The sequence below is a fragment of the Stomoxys calcitrans genome, chromosome 3 (assembly GCF_963082655.1).
Source record: "Stomoxys calcitrans chromosome 3, idStoCalc2.1, whole genome shotgun sequence".
NCBI lineage: Eukaryota > Metazoa > Arthropoda > Insecta > Diptera > Muscidae > Stomoxys > Stomoxys calcitrans.
Window position 1 is genome coordinate 51,556,943 of NC_081554.1, and position 19,974 is coordinate 51,576,916.

The window sequence follows — 19,974 nt, forward strand, 5'->3', positions numbered from 1 at the left end:
ATCAATGAGTGCATGAAAGAGAAGTTTCAACATGGCTTCTTTCGATTTATTTCGAGCTTTCTCAGAGATCGCACTTTTCGAGTCGTTATAGATGGGTTCTCATCCAATGAGCATAAATTGTCCGCAGGTGTAACACAGGGCTATGTTCTTTCTCCTTCTCTTTTTTCTAATTTTCATCAATGATCTGTTGGGTCAGACCGAATCGAATCCGATTTACTCATTTGCAGATGATTGTAATCTCTGTCTTCGAGAGATTATGGACAAGAGGCGGGTTATGGATGATACACTCTGCCAGTATTTGCCGGCCTTTTCTGAGTGGGGTCGAATGAATCGAGTAGACTTTATTGCATGGAAGACTCAGTGCTGCTTGTTGTCACACAAACGACTCGATTTTACTTACTTTAATTGGCAATGACAGAATATTTCTTCCTCTAGCCGAACGTAGAATAGCGTTCCAAGCGCCTCGATCTTCTGCGCTCATTCTAAAATCTCTGACACCAAGTTTCGAGGTGTCTCCCACAACTTGAACTTTCCATTGGGCTTTTGGTCTTCCCGGTTTACGTGTACCACCGTGTTTGCCTTCAAAAGACTTCTTTGCTGGAGCTTCTTCATCCATTCGGACAACATGACCTAGCCAAAGCAGCCGTTGTATATTGATGCGTGTAACTATGCCATCGTCATCATACAGCTTGTGGTTCATACGTCGCCTATATTCTCCGTTAACGCAAACTGCTCCATATATTTTACGAAGAATCTTTCTCTCAAATACTCCAAGCACTGCCTCATCTGCTTTCACAAGTACCCATGCTTCAGAACCATATAACAGCACGGGTAGTATCAGTCTCTTGTAAAGTGTAGTCTTCGTCTGTCGAGAGGTGGCCTTGTTTCTAAACTGCTTACTTAGTCCAAAGTAGCATCTGTTTGCCAGTATTATTCTTCGCTTTATCTCAAAACTGGTGTCATTCGTTTCGCTTACGGCGGTACCGAGGTAGATAAAGTTACTAGCTGTCTCAAAGTTGTGGTTCCCAACTTTCTCCTCGGTTGTGCAAGGCTTTTTGGGAGTGGAAACCATCCATTTCGTCTTATCTCCATTTACTGCCAGACGCATTTTCACTGACTCTCTTTCGATTCTTTCAAAGGCTGCAGTTACTACTTCCGGTGACCGACCTATGATATCGGCATAGGCGAGTAGCATGTGCTCTCTTGTGATTAGCGTGCCATATCTATTCACTTGATGATGGCTTGAAATACCTTTGAACGTAAAGGAGTATCGAAAGCGTTCTTCTTGGGTCTTTTCCAGGATTTGGCGCAGTGTAAATATCTGGTCTAGGGAGGATTTACCTGGTCTAAAGCCGCATTGATAGGGCCCAATTATCTCATTGACTTTAGGTTTTAATCTTTCACACAGTACGCTCGAGAGTATCTTGTATGCTATGGGGAGGAGACTTATTCCTCTGTAGTTGGTACATTCCGTCTTGTCTCCTTTCTTGTGTACGGGACATAGTATGCTGAGGTTCCAATCATCGGGTATGCGTTCTTCTAGCCAGATTGCGCAGATAAGCTGATGCATACGCCTTAACAGCGTGTCGCCTCCGGTCTTAAATAGTTCAGCGGTTAACCCGTCGGCTCCTGCTGCCTTGTTGTTCTTTAGTCGGGTTACTGCTACTTGGACCTCATTCTGACTAGGAGGTAAACATTCTATACCATCATCAGGGATTGGTTCTGCGGTATCCTCTTCGCCGCCAACATCGGACACTAGCAGTTGGGTAAAATGTTCTTTCCATATCCTTAGCATGTTGTCTGTTTCAGTTACCAGATTTCCTTCTTTGTCTCTGCAGGAGGATGTGCCTGCACGAAAGCCATCGGTTTGGTGTTTAATTCTTTGGTAGAATTTTCGAACTTCATTCTGACTCCTGTACATCTCAATTCGCTCGCACTCACGTCTTTCCATTTTTTTTCTTTCTGCGGAATAGACGTTTCTCCTCTCTCCTTTTCTCCCGATAACCTGGGAACAGACGCTAATGTTGGCCATTGGTTATTTGAAGGCGCCAATAACTCGCCTTGTCATCTCGAGTATCGTTGGCACTCAGTATTTAATTAAGAGCCAGTGCCACCTGACTCCTCACTAAGACTCTCCTCTCGAAAATCGCTGACTGCCCGCTGCCGCATTTGCAGCTACTCCGCATAAAAACGGAGCTTTCCACCATCCGCAACCTGTGGACGCGCCCTAAGCTTCCCGTGATAACGATGGGCATCACACAAGTCGGAGCTCAAAGTTCCAGCCTGTGTGGTGCTCATAGTCATCCCGTATCGGCCATTACGATCATCTTTGTCTATCAACGGTGTAGATGTTGAGCAATCAGAAGCTCTTGATGTTCTGGGCATGAAAATACAAATTGATGTCCGTTGGGCTAAACATGTATTTGAAGTGTCGAAAGAAGCATTCAAGTGTTTAGGCTTCCTTAAACGGTGTAAGAATTACTTCACTCCGTCTGATCTTCTTAACATCTACACCACTTTCATTAGGTCGAAAAGGGAGTATAACTCATATGTATGGGCTGGAGCTCCAAAATCATCCCTGGAGCTACTGGACCGTGTACAGAAGAGAGCGATGGCGTTGATTGGGGACAGTGGGGTATCCAACTCTATTGCCTCCCTTGATCATCGTCGTAGTTTGGTCTGTTTGGCGCTGTTCTATCGTCTTCTTCTTGTCTTCTTATTCCTGATGTAAGAATGTATGTCAGGGATCCAGGAACTCACACCCGTTTGTAATTGATTGGCCAGCGGACCGCACAATGCATTATAGAGAGAATTCTTATTTCGCTCGAACCATTCGTATGTGGAATCGACTTCCGGCTAATGTTTTTCCCCACCCACTTTGACATCCAAAGATTTAACACAAATGTCAATAAGCCCTACATCATTTTCCCCTTCTACAATTCCTAATTTCCTTTCGCCAACGCGGTAATTCCTATCTTTCAACCACCGACCAGAAGGTAAATAGACTGGATGAGACTTGTATTCGTACTGAACTCCGGCTGTCTCGCAAACCGCAAGAAGTCTGAAGGAGTTGTATCCTAAGGATTCAACAAGTTGAAGCAAAAAGTGTATAAAAGCGGTGAGGTTTGGGGAATTAGGAGACGACTCAGCAGTTGTGGCTGAATACTTAACTGAGGAACTATCAACCACATTTCTAGAGGCTGGCGAATGATAGGAGACCGAAAATCCACCATATTTTAAGCTGTAATTTGGTTAAGGGAATAAACCGACTTTTATACAAAATATATCGACGGAAATATATGTGTGACTGGAAAGTCTTGGATGCCTATATGTAACTTCTCTGATAATTCTTACATTAGGTTCAGCTTTGGTGAAAATAGAGCATACGAATTCCCACCGTTAAACAAATGGAAGGAGGATCAGTGTTAAGGTACGTTCAGAGTACTCAAATATTTGATCAATCATGTTTCGTTATTTTTTCTCAAAATATGTCAAATTCGTTCAATCTTGATTTTATATTCACATTAGACACATTAATTTGATACATTTTGTTTGTCAAAAAAAAAAAGAAAAAAAAAATCAAATAGCGTTTACCATTAGTAGGGTAAAAAATTTGATTAAACGGAACTTACCTTAATATTCGGCAAAACAGCTGCATCGTTGTAGACCTGAAAGAAAAATTTGCAAATTTTGCCCATGAACATTACACTAAGGAACAGCGGCAAACTTCTCACATATCAATGAGTGCAGTCCGATTCAAGTTTAAGCTCAATGATAAGGGGCCTCCTTTTTATAGCCGAGTCCGAACGACGTGCCACAATGCGACACCTCTTTGGAGAGAAGTTTTACTTGGCATAGTACTTCACAAATGTTGGAGGGGAAAACCACCGCTGAAAATTTGTTCTGATGGTCTCGCCAGGATTCGAATCCAGGCGTTCAGCGTCATAGGCGGACATGCTAACCTCTGCACTACTGTGGCCTCCTGTAGACCCGAAAGTAGGAAGTGGAAACTATGGAGGACATTGTCGATAGTCAAGCATCAAGCACTACCGCCCTGAAGTCTACGTGCCCTAGAACCAAACCATAGGACAAAAAACCATCTTCATGCCGTTTATTATTGTTGTAGCCACATAAGTGTGTGGAGGTAGCGATGCTCGCCCACTTCCATAAGCGAGCCATCTTGTTTCGGTCCGTAGTACCAATCACCTAGGGAACAATTACTCATCCTGTAATATCGAGCATCAAAGCACTCAGTATTTAAACAAGAGCCGGTTCCACCCGACCTCTCACCCGACCAGACTCTCCATTCGATCTAGCTGAGTGTACGTGACTGTGGTTGCAGCTACTCCGTATGGAGCATTCCACTATCCGCAACCTGTGGAAGCGTCTGGTAGCTCTCTTCATTTCACTACTAATAACACCACACAGATTAAAGCCCAAAGTTTCACCCTATATGGTGCTCATAGTTTTCGCTATGTTGGTCGACTGTACGGGTTGGTCTAAGAAAGGATTACAGAAGGCCTTTCAAAAAAGTCAAATGCAAAAGGGCAATACAGAACTGGGAAATCTGTAAAACAAGAACGAACTGAATAAAACTCTGCAGCTCCTTGGATAATACACCAAAGGCCCCTAGGATATGGATGATACTATTGTCCAAAACTATTTCGGAGGGGTATGTTCAGTAGTCAGACAACTTATAGATAATTTCTTGCAAAACAAGTAAAAAGGATATCCAAAGTTCGGCTCACCACCTCGGGTGAATATGTAAACCCCCTCTCATCATAATTCGGTGAAAAATGGACGGACATGGCTAGATCGCTCTTCTTAGGGTCGGAAATGGATATTGCGATGTTTTGCACATGGAATGACAAAATCAATAAACCCCCATCCTTCGGTGGTGGGTATAAATACACTTGAACTACATTTGGATACTTATTTCCCTGGAAGCTCTACAAAGTACAACGTTCCGCCTGAAGAGATTTTCACTGATATTCATTCATCGTAGATTATTAAAAACATTTTGTCTGACCCAAATATTTTTAAAGCGATTTAAAACTTTGAAATCTTTAAAATCGCTGGCTTCCCGACACGCTCTGCTTGTATCAGGATGTCATTTGCTTTGTCTGTGTACCGGAGGGACACTAAAGTAATCTCCATTACAAAAGCAAGAAAATCGTACAGCACTAAAGTAAAAGATGTTCATCCAAATGGTCTTTCATCCTTATGATTCCAAAAATGTTGATACATGTATTAGGGTGAAGATTCTTTAGAATAGCCAGCCACGACCAAAGTATTAAGAAAGAAGGTATGGCTTATAGTTTTGTAGGGCTTGGCATGGCATAACATGCCTTGTCGGGCTTGGGCACAAATGCTACCCTTGCTTCCTGTCCAAGTCCTAGGTAGGCTGTGAAAGTAGTGGCCAGATGGGGCGCCAGATAGAAGGATTCCTTTTCTAGCAACCATGTTTTCTCTCGCGCGAAGTCTACTACCTTCAACCCATTGTCGGAGGTTATCTCGTGGAGGCCAAATTTCGCGACTATTGAAGAACGTATGATATTTTTGTGATATTATATATCATGAGCGCGGAAGCAATAGTGTTCTCTTTCTCTAGACGTTCGTAGAAAATATCGTTGGTCTCCACATCCTTGTCTTCCGTCGAGTCATGGGTACAAATATTGAAGAATTTCGCCTTTATGCGGACATTGTGAATCTGGACATTCCAGGTGCAAATACACAGATGGTAGCCTTCTTTTTCGTTTGCGTGGGACGTCAAGGATACGGCAGTCCGTTTTTACTATTTTTTTTTTTTTGTTTCTCAGAGTTATCTTTATATTTTTTCGGGTGCGGGCTATTAGCCCAGTGCCCAAACCGGATGGGTTATGTGGAATCGCACTTTAATTCCACCATGTCTCGAGACGCCTGCATAAAGATTCGATGCCCGCCTCCAGCCGCCCCTATCCTGCGAATAGTCGCAATAACTCGCCTTGTCATTTACAGTAGCATTGGCACTCAGGGGATACAGGGCACCCAATCTCATGTCCCATGACAAAATGGAGCTTTCACTTTTGTGTGGCAGCAGCTACAGGCATTCCGTTATCCTTGAGACAATGCCCGACATGGATGGTTGAGAGTACAACACATTGTATGAACTACTATTTAACAAAAAGCACTATGTCACTTTCTTATCTCTTATATATAAAAATCAATTTGTGTTTGTTTGTAGATTTGTTTGTTTGTATGTTTGTGTGTTCCTTATAGACTCAGAAACGGCTTAACCGATTTTCTTGAAATTTTCACTGATGGTGCATAATGCATAATGTGGCTGGAATGAAAGGTATTTGAGATTAGAAAACGAGTTTGATAACCAATCTTGGGGCCATGTGTTTGGGGGACATCCTGAAAACTCTCCTTAAACCAATGGCAATGTGGGGTTTAAACAACAGGTATTTGAGAGAGGAGCACGAAGTTGATATTTTTTCAGGTCTAATTCAATATTCTGTGTTTGTCTAAAAAGAGATACCGCGCATAGAACTCGACAAATGCGATCAATGGTTGAGGGTATATAAGATTCGGCCCGGCCGAAGTTGTTTTTTAATGAAAACGTATTTAACTCCAACCAAAGCCTACAAACTTGTAATGAGTAACTTTTTATGTTGGGTGACGCCATGGTTTTGCTAAGGCTGCCATGAACTTTTTTACAATAACATCCATAAATTAACAAATTCTCACGTAGTTTCAAGGAAAACTTTGTCTAACCATTGTCTTTTTTCTCTTCATTATCCATTTTCTTTTATTTCAGCCCAAACTAATACGCAAATATGGCTATTCCTCGGAAACGCATACCGTTGTAACGAAGGATGGTTACATACTGGAGATGCATCGAATACCAAAGAAAGGGGCCCAGCCGGTGCTGTTGATGCATGGCATATTGGACACCTCAGCGACCTGGGTGCTCATGGGTCCCAAGTCTGGTTTGGGTATGAACGAGAACTATTGAAGAAATGAACAAAAAAAAAAAAAAAGAAGAAAAAAACTGGAAATTCTATTCTAATACAACAAAAATTGCTTTATACTTTGCTGCTCTAGGTTATATGTTATCGGATTTGGGCTATGATGTCTGGATGGGTAATGCACGAGGAAATCGCTACTCGAAAAATCACACAAGTTTGAATAGTGACTATATGGAATTTTGGGATTTTACCTTTCATGAGATGGGCAAATATGATTTGCCTGCCAATATCGATTATATTCTCTCCAAAACGGGCTATGATCAGCTACACTACATAGGTCACTCTCAGGTGATTAAAGCAGAAGGAGCACGAGCACGAAATGATGTTTACAAGATATGTTTACCTTATTGTAGTAATCGGCATTTTATTTTAGGGCACTGCTGTCTTTTGGGTCTTGTGTTCGGAGCAACCTCAATATGCCCAAAAGATATTGTCAATGCATGCCTTGGCGCCCATTGCTTATATTGCCGATATGAAGAGTCCTTTGTTTAGAACATTGGTGCTGTTCCTGGATTTTCTGACGGTATGTGAATTTTTGGTTAAAACAAAAATGAAATTTTACTAACATTCTTGACTTCTTAATTTCCAGGCTGCCACTCGCATGTTACGCATCACCGAATTTATGCCGAATACCAAATTTCTTGTTGATCAGACACAGGTTGTTTGCCACGACAATGCCATGACACAGGATGTGTGCTCTAATATACTATTCTTGGTTGCTGGTTACAATTCGGAACAGTTGAATAAGGTAAGTCAAGAAAAATGTTTCAAAAAGATTGAAAAACAAGTAAAAGCGTGCAAAGTTCGGCCGAACCGAATCTTATATACCCCCCACCATGGAGCGCATTTGTCGGTTTTTTTTCCCGGTATCTCTTCTTAGGCAAGAAATGATATAAGAAAAGATTTTCTCTGGTATTAGAGCGACATCAAGATATGATCCGGTTTAGACCACAATTACATTATATGTTGGAGACCTGTGTAAAATGTCAAACAATTCGAATAAGATTGCGCCCTTTGGGGGCTCAAGAAGTAAAATAGAGAGATTGATTTATATGGGAGCTGTATGGGGCTATAGACCCATTCAGACCATAATAAACACGTATGTTGATGGTCAAGAGAGGATCAGTCGTACCAAATTTCAGGCAAATCGGATAATAATTGTGACCTCTAGAGGCTCAAGAAGTCAAGATCCCAGATCGGTTTATATGGCAGCTATATCAGGTTATGAACCGATTTTAATCATACTTGGCACAGTTGTTGGATATCATAACAAAACACGTCGTGCAAAATTTTATTCCAATCGGATAAGAATTGCGTTCTCTAGAGGCTCAAGAAGTCAAGACCCAAGATCGGTTTATATGGCAGCTATATCAGGTTATGATCCGATTTGAACCATACTTGGCACAGTTGTTGGATATCATAACAAAACACGTGGTGCAAAATTTCATTCCAATCGGATAATAATTGCGCACTCTAGAGGCTCAAGAAGTCAAGACCCAAGATCGGTTTATATGACAGCTATACCAGGTTATGGGCCGACTTGAACCATACTTACCACAGTAGTTAGCGGCTCAAGAAGTCATGATCCAAGATGGGTTTATATGGCATCTATATCAGGTTATGAACCGATTTAGACCAAGCTTAGCACAGTTGTTGGAAGTAATATCAAAACACTGTTGAATATCATAACAAAACACGTGGTGCAAAATTTCATTCCAATCGGATAATAATTGCGCCCTCTAGAGGTTCCAGAAGTCAAGACCCAAGATCGGTTTATATATAGCAGCTACATCAAAACGTGGAGTGATTTGACCCATTTACAATCCCAACCGACCTACACTAATGAAGTATTTGTGGAAAATTTTAAGCGCCTAGCTTTACTCCTTCGCAAGTTAGCGTGCTTTCGACAAACAAATGGATGGTCAGACGGAAGGACATGGCTAGATCGACTCAGAACGTCGAGAGGATCAAAAATACATATACTTTATGGGGTCTCAGACGAATATACTAATCTAGTGTTACAAACGGAATGACTAGATTAGTATACCCCCATCCTATGGTGGTGGGTATAATAAGTGGTGTGAGAACGGGTAGACACTCTTTGAAATGGTTAAAGCGGAGGTGTTTGCGAGTTTGTGCGCAAAATTACAAGGCCCTATCTTGACCGGTAACCTTTTAGCAGGCCCCCAAATTTGATTACCTCTGTTTTTTTAAAAATTGTTCTGGGTGTCAAAACTTTATGTGTGCTCCGATTTTCAAAATTCTTTTTTTGCTGAATAGTGTTCAAAAATCCCTGCAAGTCCACTTGAGATCTTCAATATCTCCCCTGGTTTTAAGGATATAGAAGAGGACATATTGTTAATGCCTTCTAAGTGTAATTTGAACAAGATATGTAAACTTAAATGGGTGCTACATGTACTTCAAAATAGGTAATTGGGAAAATCCCTGGAGCTCAAAATGTTCAAAGCTCCGATCCCCCAATTGTTACATGTTTTGTTTTGATCCATATGTACCCTAAACCCATGCAAAAAATTTTTGACACTTAACAATATTTTTTATTAAAAAATTGAACAAGCCCCTCGAGCTCAAAATTTTCAAAGCTCCTCCAATTGGGCACATGTTTTTTTTATCCATGTGTACCCCAAACCTATGCAAAAAAAAATTTTAGCACCTAACAATATTTGTAACCTCAAATTTATAAAAAAAATGCCGATTTTAAAATCACCTTTCTCCGAAATGGATATATAGGGGATTTTTATATTCTTGATCAGCGTAAAAATCTAAGACGATATAGCCATGTCCGTCCGTCTGTCCGTTGAAATCACGCTACAGTCTTTAAAAATGGAGATATTGAGCTGAAATTTTGCACAGATTCTTTTTTTTGTCCATAAGCAGGCTAAATTCGAAGATGGGCTATATCGGACTATATCTTCACAAAGCCCACATATAGACCGATTCTCCGATTTTAGGTTTTATGTGCATAAAAGCGACAGTTATTATCCGATTTTGCTGAAATTTGGGCCAGTAAATTGTGTCAAGCCAGTCGACAACCCTCTTCAATTTGGACCAGATCGGTCCAGATTTGGATATAACTGCCATATAGACCGATCTTTCGGTTTAAGGTCTTGCGCCCATAAAAGGTGCATTTATTGTCCGATTTTGCCAAAAATTGGAACAGCGAGTATCGTCAGTCCCTTGGACATCCTTTTTCAATTTGGCCCAGTTCGGTCTAAATTTGGATATAGCTACCATATAAGCTATAAAAGGCGCACTTATAGTCCGATATCGTTGAAATTTGGCACAGTGAGTTAAGTTAGGCCCCTCGACATACTTCTGCAATATTGCACAGATCGGTCCAGATTTGGATATAGCTGCCATAGAGAACGATCTCTCGATTTAAGGTATTGCGCCGATAAAAGGCGCATTTATTGTCCGATTTTGCCAAAATTAGGGACAGTGAGTTGTGTAAGGACCTTCGACAACTTTCTTCAATTTGACCCAGATCGATCCAGATTTGGATATAGCTGCCATTTAGACCGATCTCTCGATTTAAGGTTTTTGGGGCCATATAAGGCGCATTTATTGTCCGATTTCGCCGAAATTTGGGACAGTGAGTTCTGTAAGGCTGTTCGATATTTTTCTGAAATTTGGCCCAATTCGGTCCACATTAGGATATAGCTGCCATATAGACCGATATCTCGATTTAAAGTCTTGGCCCCATATAAGGCGCATTTATAATCCGTTTTCACTAAAATTTGACACAGTGACTTATGCTAGGCTTTTCGACATCCGTGTCGTATATGATTCAGATCAGTTTATTTTTAGATATAGCTACTAAAAAGATCAATATTTTGTCATACGCAATTGAACAATGACTTGTACTTATTAGTATTTGGTCCAAATCGGAACATATTTCGATATAGCTGCTATGGGGAATAGTTTATGCATTTTTCACCGGATTTTGATGAAAGGTAATTTACATATATATCCGAGGTGGTGGGTATCCAAATTTCGGCCCTACGGAACTTAACGCTTTTTTACTTGTTGTTGATGAAAGGTAATTTACATATATATCCGAGGTGGTGGGTATCCAAATTTCGGCCCTACGGAACTTAACGCTTTTTTACTTGTTGTCTAAAATTTGGTTTTTTAAGGACACTCTTATATGCAATACTCAAAAAGGATTACCAAGATATCTTTATTTGTTTTTTTTTTCTTAGAATTTTATCAATCCGTTCTAATCTCGGCCAAAGTGATCCTTCGACTTGACTTCTTGAGCTCCTATAAGTTGGAACTATTAACCGATTGGGCTGAAATTTTGCACATAGTGTTCTTTTACGATTTCCAACAATCTGCCAAGTATGGTCTGAATCGGTCAAACCTAATATAGCTCCCGTATAAACCGCTCTACCAATTTGACATCTTGAGCCGCTAAAAGCCGCAATTCGAAATTCTTTGTTACGGGTGTACGTAGTGTTCAGTTACGACTTCTAACAATCGTGTCACGTACGGTCTTTGTGTACGCTTTTAGCAGAATCAACGGTGTTGGGTTCTCAAGATTCGGCCCGGCCGAACTTAAAACGCTTTTACTTATTTACATATGTTATACCAAGGATTTTGGGACACTTAAGGGTCGGAATCGTTTCTCCATCGACTATCACATTCATCTCATTATTCACCTTACACGAATTTGTAATAAACAATGTGGCGGTAGATTTGCAGCAAAATATGCAGCAAGTTCTTTGAGGTAGACTTTCAACCTATCGCAGATGTCAACAATGGGTAGGGGCCTTATCCCGTAATGGTTCAATTTTCCGCATATGATACGATCTCTATGCCGTCATGAGGAGCTGGAATGGAGGGTAGGTAGAGGTTAAACAATGCCGGAGATATCACCTAGCCTTGGGGAACTCCCTGTTTCACTCTATGGTGTTTCAACTTCTTATCCCAAAATTCCACATATGAATGGCGACCAAACCGATAATTTGCGACCCAGGCGATATCCTGTCGATATCCTCAACCAGTTGGTCATGGCTGGCGGTAACGAATGCCTTCGATAGGTCCAGTGCAGCGAGGACCGTCCTGTCGCATGGCCTGAGCTGATTGTAGCCACGGCACATATATATGCAGTGATGACGTGAGAAGCAGTTGTTGTGCTATGCACTCTTCGAAATCCATAGATTCTAAATCGGCTAAACCGATATTTTTGCAATTTCCACATTTCTAAAGGGGGAGCGGACCTTCCCCCTTACCCTAATTTTCAGAAACGCCAGATCTCGGAGATGCGTGGTGCGATTTAAGCAAAATTATGTGTGATATCTTATAGTAACCTAAAAACAAAAATTTGGTATCCAAATTCCGGGTGGAATATCTGGGGGGACGCCCCACCCCAAAACCTACCAAATATATGTCTAGACCAATGCAAATGCAAATTGCAAAGTTTGCCCATGAACATTCCACTACGGAACAGGGGCAAACACCTCGCACATCAATGAGTGCAGTCTGATTCAAGTTTAAGCTCAATGGTTTGTTTGTTTGTTTATTGATACCAGACATCACAAGATAAAAATCTTATAAGTGACGATGCCGGTTTAAGGAATGGATTACATCGAATATGTGTTAAGAAAAATATAAATAAAAAAGTAATTATATTATAAAATTTATCATAAGAGAATTTTTTTAGGAATTATACTTTAAATATAGTGTTTGAAAATTGTTTTCTTGAAAAGAGTAGCATTACTTATGGTTTGGATGTTGGATGGCAAATTGTTCCAAAGACGAATACTGTTGATTAAAAATTGTTTTTCAGAGTTTGAGGTTCGGAAGCGTGGTAGAATGATTTTTAGTCCTCTGCCAGATCGAGCAAAATGGAGATGATCATAAAGATATTTTGGCTGCTTAAGATAGATTATTTTTTGCAGTAAAATAACGCATTTCGCTTTGAGGAGGTTTTCGAAACTAATGTCGAATATTTTGTGGGCGAATTGAGAAATTCGGTCTCTCCTTTTCTTATTAAATATGTAGCGAGCAATGTTATTGTAGCTTACTTTTAGTTTGTTGAAGTCTCTCGAATCACAATTTGCGAAAATTTCACATCCATAAAGTAGAGTAGGTATAAGGTAAGATTTCGCTAAAAGCATACGTACTTGAAAAGGTGTAGAAGTCCGCACAGACCACAAACTTCGCAGCATTCCTTGAACTTTACCAACAGCTTTGTTTATATGATTAGTCCAAGTCAGTTTGGAATTGAATATTACACCAAGGTTGCAGGATGTATCAACAGTTTCTATTACCGAGTTGTTCAAAGTAGCTCTTACAGGAGGAATCTGGGTGGTTGATCGTTTTAAAATTTTCATCAGTTTAGTTTTTGACGGATTTAGACAGAGACTATTTTTACTCGCCCAGTTCTGGATTTCATTCAGATCGCAATTAATATTATTTATACATGATTGTACGCAATTTGGTTTAGCACTGGAGAAAAGCTGAACATCGTCAGCGTACATTTGCACATTACAATGCATTGGAATATCAGGTAGATCATTTATGTATACAGAAAAAAGTAAGGGACCAAGGATAGAGCCCTGCGGAACACCTCTAGGTACATCAAGTGCCGCAGATGTTGTATCACCGACATTGACGGATTGACGGCGTCCGGTAATGTATGATGAAATCAGTTTACAGGCCGGTTTGGAGAAAAAGAAAAGTCTGTCAAGCTTCGAGATAAGAATATCATGGTTCACTGTGTCAAAGGCTTTACTGTGGTCCAGTAAAACCAGAAATGATACCATATTATTATCCATATTTTGTCTCAATTCTTCCACAACGTCAATTAATACAGTAGAGCAGTTTCTTTTTGTTCGAAAACCAGATTGTCTATCATTCAAAAGACCTCTGAAACTCAGGAAGGCATCTATTTGAGTATTTATAATACGTTCCAAAGCTTTAGAGAAAAACGGCAGGATAGCAATCGGACGGAACTCTGAATTCTGTTTGGGTATCGGTATAATTTTTGCCAATTTCCAGTCTGTTGGGAACGTTGACTTTGTAAGAATGTTGTTATAAATGTGTGTAACAAATGGAAGTATTTTCGGCAGTACCAATTTGGCAAATCTAGGATGTATGCCATCAAATCCCATTGCGTCAGACTTTATGGTTGCAAAACTTTGTAAGACTTCTTCGGGACTAACACATCTAAACGAGAATGTGTCTTCAATCTGTGCTGTAGAAATATTAGAATAAGTGTTTGTGCCAGGGTCCACAGTATTTATTTTCAAAAAGTTTTTATTTATCTCATCTAGGTCAGAGATAGAAAGACAATCAGTGTTGGTATTGGATTTCGATCCAATTCCGATGTTCCTTATTTCTTTCCATTTTCGCTTACTATCAATTGCATTTTCGAATTTCCTTTTATAGTACTGCTTTTTGGACTCGTTAGTCTTTTTGAGCACATCTCTTCTAGCGGATTTAAACGTGTCATACAGTGTAGGCAGTCTATAACGTTTCCATCTTTTATATGCCAAATTTCGAACGCTGATCAAGTGCTTGATTTCAGGAGTAAACCATGGCTGTTGTTTTCTGTTAGTATAAATGACTTTGACAGGAACGCATGTGTCGTAAATTGAGCAAAGGTTATGATTTAGGAAGGAAACTTGTTCGTCAACACCTTCCATATAGAAAATCTCTTCCCAAGGTACTTCATCTAAACTTTGATGCAGAAGTGGCCAGTCAATGTTTTTGAAGTCGCGATATGTCGATGTACAAACAGTGGGATTAATTTCGAAGTGGTATGTGACGAAAAGCAAATCATGCTTGGAGAATGCGGGGGCATCTAGCTGATTGTAGAGAGATATTTTGGACAAATGGCTGACAAAGAACACATCTAGCAGACTCGCGTTACTTCTTGTGAAGTGAGTTGGTGCGGAATCATTCACAGGAAGTAGCCCTAGGGTTTGCATTGAGTCGGCAAGACAGCGCTCAACAAGCAAGTTGCTATTAAAATCACCAGCTACGATTATATTGTCGTACTCGATGGAAATTATATCAATAGTTTCTATTAATTCTTCAAAATCTATTGATGAATTTGGTCTGTAGACGCAACCCAGCAGTAATCTTTTCTTGTCATCAGATAAAAGTTCCAGAAATAAGTATTCAATGCGGGAAGAGCGGTTTGACATACATTTGAGAGAGCAGCTTATACCATGTTTGATATATATAGCTACCCCGCCGCCATGAGTATGACGATCCGCTCTAAACAGTTTGTATCCCGTAACATGAAAAATGCTGCTATCGATTTCAGGATGAAACCACGTTTCAGATATACAAATGGCGTCGATGTCGGAGTTAATAAATGTATCGCGAAACTCATCCATTTTGTTATTAAGACTTTGGGCATTTATGTGCACCAGTTTTAGGCCTGTTTTTTGTTTTGATAGTATTCGTATCATGCATTTTAAGTTGTCTTTGGAACATTGTTTTGCTCTATCTAATATTATAAGAAAAATAAGTAATGCTACAAAGGTTTGTATAGTTACTTAGGACTACAATGTGAAATTTACTTAAAGTAAGTGGTGTAACATTTATTTTTCCTATGCAGGAAATCAGTGAGTAACAATTTATGTAAATAATAATAAAAAGTTCGAGTAATTTATATATTGAGTCATGAAATATTTTAATTTTGATCATTATTATTGCTGGAATATTCTGCTGGCATGTTGATTGGTTCAGGACCGCCGCGAAAAAGATTGATTAATTTGCTGGTACTATCAACCATGATAGGTGGCTCATCTTTTGTTCTTTTGACATATACGAGGCCACGGAGACTAAATGTTGACTCGATGCATTTTTGCCGTTTTAGTTTAAGTGCATTTTGAAGTATTTTGTAGTTATAACTGGTAAGATTTTCGTTTACATAGATATGTTTATCGGAATCATATCCCACATGTTGTAGTTGCAATGCAGTTTTATGACTTTTTTTGAACTGCGATATATTTTTTAAAATAAAGTTTTTATCAGAGGGTGATGTTAGATTCACCATGATTGTTTCTGGAGTGTCTCTATTTTTATTAACATTGCAGACTCGATAAATTGCTCTGATGGTTGGAGTAGCAATGTTTAGATTGTTGCAAAGAGTGTCAAAAATTTGAAATAGATTTTCGTTATTTGTATAAGGGATACCGTTTATCCGAAGGTCACTCGCAACGTGTAAATTTTCGTGTTTTTGTTGTTGAACTTTTAGTTTTTCGATTTCATGTTTTAATACACCTATATCCTGGTTCATGTTTTCAATTTTGTCTGCCACTGTTTCAATTTTCTCAACACGATTGGTTATATTAGAAAGCTTTTCTGATAGCTTACCAATGTCTTTTCTAAATTCATCCATGCTCTTATCTATAACACTTAAGAGTCTAGATTCACTCTCGAGTATCAATGCTTTGATAAGCTCAGATTGTTTCTCGAACCGTTTATCTATGAGTTGAACAATACGTTGAGGAGAGTCATAATTAGACAAGCGAGGAGTTTTGCATACGTTCTCATCAGAGTAAGATCCACGGCCTTCTCTCCACCTTTTTGGCGCCATAACCAACTTATCTGTGGTGAGCGTGTTTTCACTGTTTATTGTTGTTATTTCAATTACTGGTACTTGCTCAGAGTGTGCCATGCTAAGAGATATTTATTTATTTTTTCGGTTTGTGTTTTTTTTTTTTTTTTTTTTTTTTTTTTTTTTGTTTTTGTTTTGTTGTCACTTAAGAATTTGCACTGAATGTTAATTGGTTCTTTATATTTTCAAGCGCAGACACTCACGAGAATTTAGATAAAGAGCACAGAGAGATGTTCAAATTTATCTAGTTTGATGTATATGTACTTGTAGCAAACAAGTTGTTTTGTTTATTTTATTTTGTTTTGTTTATTTGTATCGACGGTGTTTGACTGTTTTTCTGTTATTTTAGGTATCACAGTGAATTTGTTATGGCAATCTTTGGTTGTCGGTAGATTGAAATGGGTTTAAACTGATGTTTCTATTAAAACTTCAAGGAGGTAATTGAAACACGTCCGTTCTCACACCGAACACAAGTAAGTTTGGTTAGGGGGCCTCCTTTTTATAGCCAAGTCCGAACGGCGTGCCGCAGTGCGACTCCTCTTTGGAGAGAAGTTTTACATGGCATAGTACCTCACAAATGTTGCCAGCATTAGGAGGGGAAAACCACCGCTGAAAATTTTTTCTGATGGTCTCGCCAGGATTCGAACCTAGGCCTTCAGCGTCATAGGCGAACATGCTAAACTCTGCGCTACGGTGGCCTCCAAAACACCGCTCAATCGTACATATTTACCAACCATGTCAAATGAATGGTTTTGGGGAGTAGAGCACGAAATTGATACGCAATTTTGGGACCAATTTGATGGGGTCTATCCATTCTCTAAAACACCCCACAAACAGCAATTATTTACTGACTATCGAATTATTTACTCAAATAAAATAAAATAAATTAAAGCGCCTATTATGGGGCCAAGACTTTAAATCTGGATATCGGTCTACATGGCAGCTATATCCAAATCTGGACAGATTTGCGCCAAGTTTCAGAAAAATGTCGAAGAGCCTAACACAACTCACTGTCCAAAATTTGGGCGAAATCGGACAACAAATGTAGCTTTTATGGGCCCAAAACCTAAAAAAATCGGTCTATGGGGCAGCTATATTCAAATCTGGACCGATCTGGGCCAAATTGACGAAGGACGTTGAAGAGCCTAACAAAACTCAACTGTCTAAAATTTCAGCGACATCGGACAATAAATGCGCCTTTTATGGACCCAAAACCTTAACTCGAGATATCGGTCTATATTGCAGCTATATGCAAATCTGGACCGATCTGTGCATTTTTGCAGAAGTTTGACAAGGGGTTTAACTTAACTCTCTGTACCAACTCTCGGCGACATCGGACAATAAATGCGCCTTTTATGGGCATAAGACCCTAAATCGGAGGATCGGTCTATATGGCAGCTATATCCAAATCTGGACCGATTTGGACCAAATAGATGAAGGATGTCGAAGAGCCTAACACAACTCACTGTTCCAAATTTCAGCAAAATCGGATAATAAATGTAGCTTTTATGGGCCTAAAACCCTAAATCGGAAGATCGGTCTATATGGCAGCCATATCCAAATCTGTACCGATCCGGGCCAAATAATCGAAGGATGTCGAAAGGCCTACGACAACTCACTGTCCCAAATTTCAGCAAAATCGTATAATAAATATGGCTTTTATGGGCCTAAGACCCTAAATCGGAGGATCGGTCTATATGGGAGCCATATCTAAATCTGGACCGATCCGGGCCAAATAATCGTAGGATGTCGAAGTGCCTACGACAACCCACAGTCCCAAATTTCAGCAAAATCGTATAATAAATATGCCTTTTATGGGCCTAAGACCCTAAATCGGAGGATCGGTCTATATGGCAGCTATATCCAAATCTGGACCGATTTGGGCCAAATGGATGAAGGATGTCGAAGTGCCTACGACAACTCACAGACCCAATTTTCAGTAAAATCGGGTAATAAATGTGGCTTTTATGGGCCTAAGACCCTAAATCGGAGGATCGGTCTATATGGCAGCTATATCCAAATCTGGACCGATCCAGGCCAAATTATCGAAGGATGTCGAAGTGCCTACGACAACTCACAGACCCAATTTTCAGTAAAATCGGATAATAAATGTGGCTTTTATGGGCCAAAGACCCTAAATCGGCCGATAGGTCTATATGGGGGTTATATCAAGATATAGTCGGATATAGCCCATCTTCGAACTTAACCTGCTTATGGACAAAAAAGGAATCTATGCTAAATTTCAGCTCAATATCTCTATTTTTAAAGACAGACAGACGAACGGACATGGCTAGATCGCTCTTCTTAGGGTCGGAAATGGATATTTCGATGTGTTGCAAACGGAATGACAAAATGAATACACCCCCAGCCTTCGGTGGTGGGTATAAAAAGCTGAAAACAATGGCACGCATTTTCCTACCTTAATCATCTGTGGTCACAAATTAGCTTTTCCCCTCTAAATTGATTTAACCACAAACGTATTTTCGAGTTACAAGATCCCATTTATATGTCAATTATGCAATAAATTATGTATGCCTTTGTATGTTGGTTTGTGATCATTGTTGCCCATTGTACTTTTACATGTGTCCAAAACAACGTCAATTAATTTATGTTTACATTGTCAAGAAACATTAAAAATTATTAATGAGGCAACAATGGCAACGACACCAACATCTAGCACAGTGACACATTACGTGGTGGGGCCCTGATACCGCCCCAATGACTCTCTGTCAGTTCTGTGGCGCAACTGTGGCTTGACCCCACCGCGCTCTGTAGGCCTCAGAAAGCAAAATGCATAAAAGGCTCCCCTCTACCATATGGCAATGGTGGCGGCAATTACAAACGGCGAAAGGGTCGCATAATATTTTGACACTCAACACCGTAAGGGTCATGTTGTTAGCGAGATGTTGTTGTGGTGGACGCACAGATATAAGAGTTTGCCACCACAATAGACTGCCTCCCTGTAAACTTTGGCATAATTGCCCAAATATTGGCAAGAATGCAGGAACAAGCAGCCTATTCGTATGTGCTTGAACCTATTCACTGTCAACTCGTATAGAGCTTAAATTTTGGCTGGCATTAGGGAAGCCTGCCTTTTCCGTCCACTTTGGGTGGTGCCAACATTTCAAAGTGTTGGTGGCCGGTGTCTCTTACATAAACTTTGGCAGTTAATTATTTGCCTGCAATGATGACAATCTCGACATTTATTTCTGGCCTGGTAATGGCATCGATGGGAGACAGCATTCGCTCGGAATATATTTCAAGGGCACCAAGTCTATTTGTGGTTTCAATGGAATTTTCATTAGAGTTTAGCCATGAATGTTGTGGAAACTAATAAGTGGAGAATGTTTACATTATTTGTTTGTT

At 39.9% G+C, this 19,974-nt stretch overlaps 1 protein-coding gene across 1 annotated transcript in view; it reads left to right on the top strand.

The window, feature by feature from the left end:
• The window catches only part of LOC106085807 (lipase 3), a 140,172-nt gene that overhangs the window by 107,182 nt on the left and 13,016 nt on the right, over nt 1-19,974 (top strand). Inside the window, exons 2-5 of the mRNA XM_013250218.2 lie at nt 6,800-6,977; nt 7,087-7,298; nt 7,384-7,533; nt 7,600-7,758. Of these exons, the coding sequence (XP_013105672.1) occupies nt 6,800-6,977; nt 7,087-7,298; nt 7,384-7,533; nt 7,600-7,758 (699 nt within the window). The remainder of the gene's footprint in view (nt 1-6,799; nt 6,978-7,086; nt 7,299-7,383; nt 7,534-7,599; nt 7,759-19,974) is intronic.